Source organism: Protobothrops mucrosquamatus, unplaced genomic scaffold (genome assembly GCF_001527695.2).
Source record: "Protobothrops mucrosquamatus isolate PMUCROS unplaced genomic scaffold, P.Mucros_1.0 scaffold511, whole genome shotgun sequence".
In the NCBI taxonomy this organism is placed as follows: Eukaryota; Metazoa; Chordata; class Lepidosauria; order Squamata; family Viperidae; genus Protobothrops; species Protobothrops mucrosquamatus.
This window is the reverse complement of record NW_015386825.1, coordinates 262817-268908: the sequence shown is the minus strand read 5'-3', so window position 1 is coordinate 268908 and position 6092 is coordinate 262817. Positions and strand designations below refer to the sequence as shown.

The following is a 6092-nucleotide window of genomic DNA, read 5'->3' as shown; positions in this document are numbered from 1 at the left end:
GAAATCTCAGGCCGCATGGTGGTTCTATCCAATTGAGCAAAAAGACGGCTCGCCATTTCTTTGGGCTTCTCTTCTGCAGTAGCTGTTTCTCCAAAGGACAAGTGTACCCCTCAGTCCACTGACTCCGAATCAAGATGAATCTGACTGATTTTCATTTTTTTAAGTGTTACATTTTCTTAGCCAACTGTCATCATCTTTTATAAGGAAATTTTTCACTATGCATTTGGTGGATATTTATAAAAACTGATCTTCTCTTCTGCTTCAGCCCCCTCCCCCCCCACCTCCCGATTCTGATCTGTCTTAAAACTTTTGGTCCTATCAATAGAAACTACAACTACAAAGAGATCTATTTATATTTGCTGCACTAGACATAGTACTTTTCTTATGTCAAAAGGGAAAAAATACAACAAAGCATGTACGCAGCAGTGGAACATGGGCCCGTTCTCTTCAGCGATTCCAACATCCTCTGCCTCTCGTGGAAAGGCAGGGTTCCAAAAAGTGAAAAGGAGAAACCTGTATGCCGGAGGCGATATTACGAAGAAGGCTGGCTGGCCACAGGAAATGGCAGGGGAGTAGTAGGCGTTACCTTCACTTCCAGCCACTGTAGAAAGGACAGAAACACACCCCAACGAATCAACTTTAATTTGAGAGGCCACAACAGTGAGGTGAGTAAACTCTCAGCTGCTAATGTTCAATATAGGAAGTAGAACACTATCATCAAAACACACAGACAAAGTGGATAAAGGACAGCACTTCGAATGCTGTTAAGATAGTTACATGGGTTGAAGATTTTCTTTGGCTCGTTAAGATTTATCCCCACATACAGAGTCAAGTACAATTAAATGGGTTGGGAGTTGCTATGCTATTTCTACTCCTATATTTTTAGGTGTTATAACTTTCGTGGTTTTTTTTCTTTCAAGAGAGCTGGTTGAAAAGTTAAACTATGATTAACATTAGAGTAATCGTTATTTAAAATAACATAAGTTCAAAACCTATTTTCTGGAGTTGGCTTCTTTAATTATCATGAATGTTTGCAACACGCTGAACTATGGTTAACTAAAAGTGGAAAGGAAATGTCCACTGTAAATGGGATAAGAAGCTGTTACTTGAACTACTAAAAAGTATGTTAAAAGAAGAGGCAACAGTGAATGAAACCTGGTTGGTTTTTAAGTAATGGAAATTTATTTTTATGGCAATAGGCATATGTTCAACATTCAGATGTGTACAGACTGGAATTCATAGGAATTCTGCAAGTTGATATCATAGCAAATCTCAAGGATGGCTAGATGGAAAACTAGAATAAATATGATGGTTATATAAGTAGATGTGATTTATATATATGGTTGGTTAAAGCAGAGGTGTCAAACTCTCAATGTCACATGACGTGTCGCGACATATCGCAACTTTTTTTCCATTGCCGGCAATGGGGTGGGTGCGGTTTCGGCACGACACATCCGGTCCTTGGGCCGGCAGTTTGACACCCCTGGTTTAGAGCTTTTAGTTTATATAGGACTACAAACCCTGCCCATACATAATGGGAAGCATTGCTTCTTCACTATGTAAAAAACCAGGTATATACACACCTTCTCCTTTCCTCTCAGTCATATCGGACTTTTTTGCCTGAGCAGAATTCTAGTTTGTTTAAAACTTGAGATGCAGAAGGGAAGAAAATTAGCACACCAGCAGCAGGCAATTTTCAAATAATTCTGAGAAGCTTCTTTTTCTATTTGTCAGATTTTAACTTGCTTCCTTACATCTGAACCTTTGGGCTTACACCCTTGCTGCTGCTTCTGTTAAAATGGCAGCTTGTTTCTGCTTCCTTTTTTAAGGCAAAAAACAAACAAAAACCATGGCTGCTTGGATTGCTTAAAAAATTATTGGGAAGAACCTCATTTAGAAAGGAAGTGTCAAATGTGGATGAAGAAGGTTGAGTCAAATAAAAAGAAGGCAATCAAAATAAGTATGTCAAATTGTAGTCCAGAACCATGGATAGCTCTGGTGAAGTTCTTCCTTATGCATACTGGTATATGTTTTCTTAGTAGGAAACAAAAGCCAAGTAGGCAGTTATACCTAATTGATAATAACACCTATCCATTTCTTCTGGAGAAGCTGAATGATCTTTTAAAGCACCTCTGAATTTTCAGACTTCTAGGAAAGTGGCAAACTGTGATCTCTACCTAGGATATTCTGCCATTCTTATTAAAGAGACTGGTCTGTGTCTATTGTCATGAGAATCATGTCCTGCACTTGGAAAGGTATGAGATGCATAACAGCTTATAATACTTGAGAACCTCGGTCTGAAATTGGGCTAAATGGTAAGGAATATGAATTTAATTTAGAGGGAGAAAGTTATGAGGAATTTGGTAAGGAAAGCTGAGAATGAGGGTAGGTTAAAATGATGGCTGGTTACTCACTGGGGGTACTTGCACGATGAATAAAGAATAAATAGATATTGTTTATATCTAGGGTTAGGAAGAAGTACTGGGGAGTAGATCAAGAAGCAACATACTGCCTTGGGATGGCTAACTGCACTAGATATAGAGCCTGAACTGTTGTATTCCAATGTAATATTGATTTTGTATTAATCATGGTCTGTAAGAAATATAATAATCAAATTTTATAGTTGCTAATCATAGAGAGACTGTGGCAACCTTCTTAGATTTTTGGAGAGGAGGGATACGCATTTGTTTTTAATATGCCATTTCTCATAATTTAACCACAGTTTTTGTTGAGTTCTGTGTGCCTAGAAAATCAATCTGTCAGAGTAAAATGTAGTGTGAGGTTAGGCATATGTCTTCCCAGTGATTCCTGTCTGCATGCAGCATATTTTCTATTTTCAGGAATTAAACCAAAATTGTTAGTGTGCTGAGTAAAACAGAAGAACTAATTTGCTTTTAACTTCTGTTCATTTGTTGAAATTGATTTCGGCAGCCATGACTTGGCATTCATTTCTGCAGGATGCAGTGAGATCCTGGAGAGAGCTAGTGAAGTCTAATTAGTTGGAAATCTGTGGTCTCTCTGTTATGTGTAACTTGTTTGAGATATTTCAGTAAGTGACTCGGCTGAACTATATCTTGCCATTTAATGGCAAACATGGAAGAGTAAAGTTGACCAGAATGTCCCATAGGTGAAAGTTTAGTACAAAAGCTGAATTTCTCATCTGTTATATGGAATAGATATTGCCTTGATTAAACTGACTTACATTACAATACATCACTTGAATAATTAAGAGCCCAAAAATGATTTGCAAAATAACTCCTCACAAACCTGGAATAAACTGATTTTTAGTCATAGGTGAATCTTTTTATAGGATAGGTGTGTGTGTGTGTGTGTGTGTGTGTGTGTGTGTGTGTGTGTGCGTGCGCACGCGCGCCTTAGGAAGAAAGAAAAAGAAAATAAAAAGGCCTTTTCATATTCTGTGTACAAGTAACAATTGGACATTTCGCTCATCTCTTAGGGAGTAACTGGGTGATGCTTGTAAAAGTTTTATAGAAAACAGGATATATATTTTTTTAAAAAGTATGCTATTTCTAGTACCTTAAAACATGCAGGTGATTTTTGTTTCATCTTGCACTTCCACTTATGCTGATAGAATGTCCTTTGATTTTGTAAAACAGAATTTTTTTATTTTATAAAAAGATATGAGCTACAGTGGTATCTTGGTACTCAACTGTTTTGAAACTCGTCAATTTTAGTACTCAGTGCATTTTGACACAAAGATTTTGTCCTGGTATTCATTGTTTGTTTGGTACTCAACGTACAAGCCAGAACTTGTTGCTGTCTTGCGACAAGTAATGACTACATCATCCCTTATGGGAAAAGTTCATTTGGTACTCATCGTTTTTGGTATTCATCATGCTTCCCGGAACCAATTAATGGTGAGTACCAAGGCACCACTGTAGTGAATATTTTAAAATGCACTTAGTGTGTGAGTTGCATTTACTGTACTTATTTGTTTCAGTTTGCATAGTGCTACAGCTGTTGCTATTACCTTTTGATAGTAGTGCTGGGCACTATCTTGTAGTAAAAAGTCAAATATGGAATTTACACTTTTGGTGTAACATATCAGGAGGAAACCAAGCATTTCTCAAAAAATCAGTCTATGCTTATCTGAAGTAGACAATGTTCACCTGCCTTACTGTGGTAAGTTATATATTTTTCCCACTTAAATATTTCTGTATTGCAGAAGCACAATTCTATCACCACTAGGTTTTCTATAATTGGAACCGAACTTAATTAAACTGCTTTGGATATATGTTAGAAAATTTTAATTTCTCTATTGGTGAAAAATAAATCAGAAGCTCTCACAGTTGACTGCATTTTAGCTGATTCAAATAACTTCTTTATATTTATATCAAAATATTTACAATACCATACATTCTTCTTTACAGCAACATAGCACAATGAAGACTTCTTACAGAGTGATACAGACACAAAACCAGACTGAACAAATAATTCAGCTCCTAACTCAATACCTTTTTTGCACAGACTCAGTAGCACTTTCTTCACATTGGCTGACTGAGTTACCACATGACTCTTCCTGCTCATGAATATTCCAACAATATAATTGAGCAGAGCTATTAAGTCCTAACCTTTCTATGTATTTATCTTTAGGTTGCCATTTCACATTTAACACTAAACCAGGATTCTTAAACAATACATTATTAAATTATAATGGCCTTTAAATTCATAATGAATTAACACATAACTGTAAATTAGTTCATCCGTACTTCTAAACCCATGTATTTTCTTTAATGTTAAAATAGCAAGTTCACTGGTGTTTGTGTGTCTGTATGCGTAGGTGTGCAGATATCTTTCCATTATATTTTAAAACATAAAATAGAATAAAAACTGTGCTTTACAGATTTAAAATCTAGATTCATACCATAGAAAACCAATGGAATAAGGGATAAAGACAATAAATTTGGCTTTGTTTATTAATGTTATTTTTAACTGATTTTAACATAGGTATTTTAGTGTTTTCTTGAATGCCAAACACAGTACAGTTCTTTCAGATGTTTTGTTTTTGTTTTAATCTTTGATTGTTCAAAGATTTATATACAGTATAAATCAAAAACTCATGGGATAGAGACTAGAGTAGAGTAGTGGAAAAGTAACCTTAAATCTATGCAGTATCTGTGTGGTGCTACTTTGAAAACCTTTGTTTAATAGGAAATTACTGTTTACATACAAGCCTACTAGATCTTCTTCCATATCGGCCTATTAAATCTCTATAATGAATACTCCTCATTTATAGAATAATTTTCCAAATTATTTAATTTTTCAATCATAAAACTCGAAGTAATTGAACCTGTACTTCATTCTCTGTGAATCATAGTTATACTTCATCACAGGGGAAATGCATTAAAACAATGTATTACAAATCTTATTACAATTTAATATATGAAAACAATGTGGCATATTAAAAATCTTCCAAATAAAATAAACACTTTAAATAAAACAATCCCCCAATTTCAGATGTAGAAGTGCAGTCTTTGATTTATTGCATATAATCCAGAGGGACATTTTCTTTTTGTTAAGCTGCTTCAAGAAGATGTTTAAAAATAGGATGAAATATTGTTAATAATGCCACATACATTCAAATTATATTGGTTATTATTTTGTTTAACAGATTCCCAGTCTTACTGGACAAAAGCCAACATTAATTATCCATCTCCAAATGTTACCACCATAGAGAAATGTGGAAGGATTTAGATAAGTTTATTCAGGAGAGATATCATGAAAAGAGATGCAAGACCCGAAAAGCAGACTTGGCATGAAGGCCTTAGAATAAATTACTCTCAGTAATCCATCCAACACAATCTGGTTTTATAAAAGAATATTAAGCATTGCATATTACTAATTAGATCTTTTGCAGCTGCCTCACTTCAAAAGACTCTGGGTTCCTTGCAAAATATGATTAAAAACAGAATAACAGAATGTAAGAAAGGATAATAGCAGTCGAGGAAAAAACAACCAGAGCAATCAAAACGCGGTAGAAGTCCTTAAGAGCTTTCTAGGTCGCTAAGAGAGTAGCTTTATTATTACCGCCTGCCCTTCTTCTTCTGCCCTCAGTCTCCTTCCAGGCCAAA

At 35.3% G+C, this 6092-nt stretch overlaps 1 protein-coding gene across 2 annotated transcripts in view; it reads left to right on the top strand.

Moving 5' to 3' along the window:
• Positions 1-399: 399 nt before the first annotated feature.
• The window catches only part of TULP4 (TUB like protein 4), a 47239-nt gene continuing 41546 nt past the window's right edge, over positions 400-6092 (top strand). For both annotated transcript variants that reach the window (XM_015816850.1, XM_015816851.1), the window contains exon 1: positions 400-665. In XM_015816850.1, coding sequence (XP_015672336.1) covers positions 414-665 — 252 coding nt within the window. In that variant the 5' untranslated portion in view covers positions 400-413. The remainder of the gene's footprint in view (positions 666-6092) is intronic.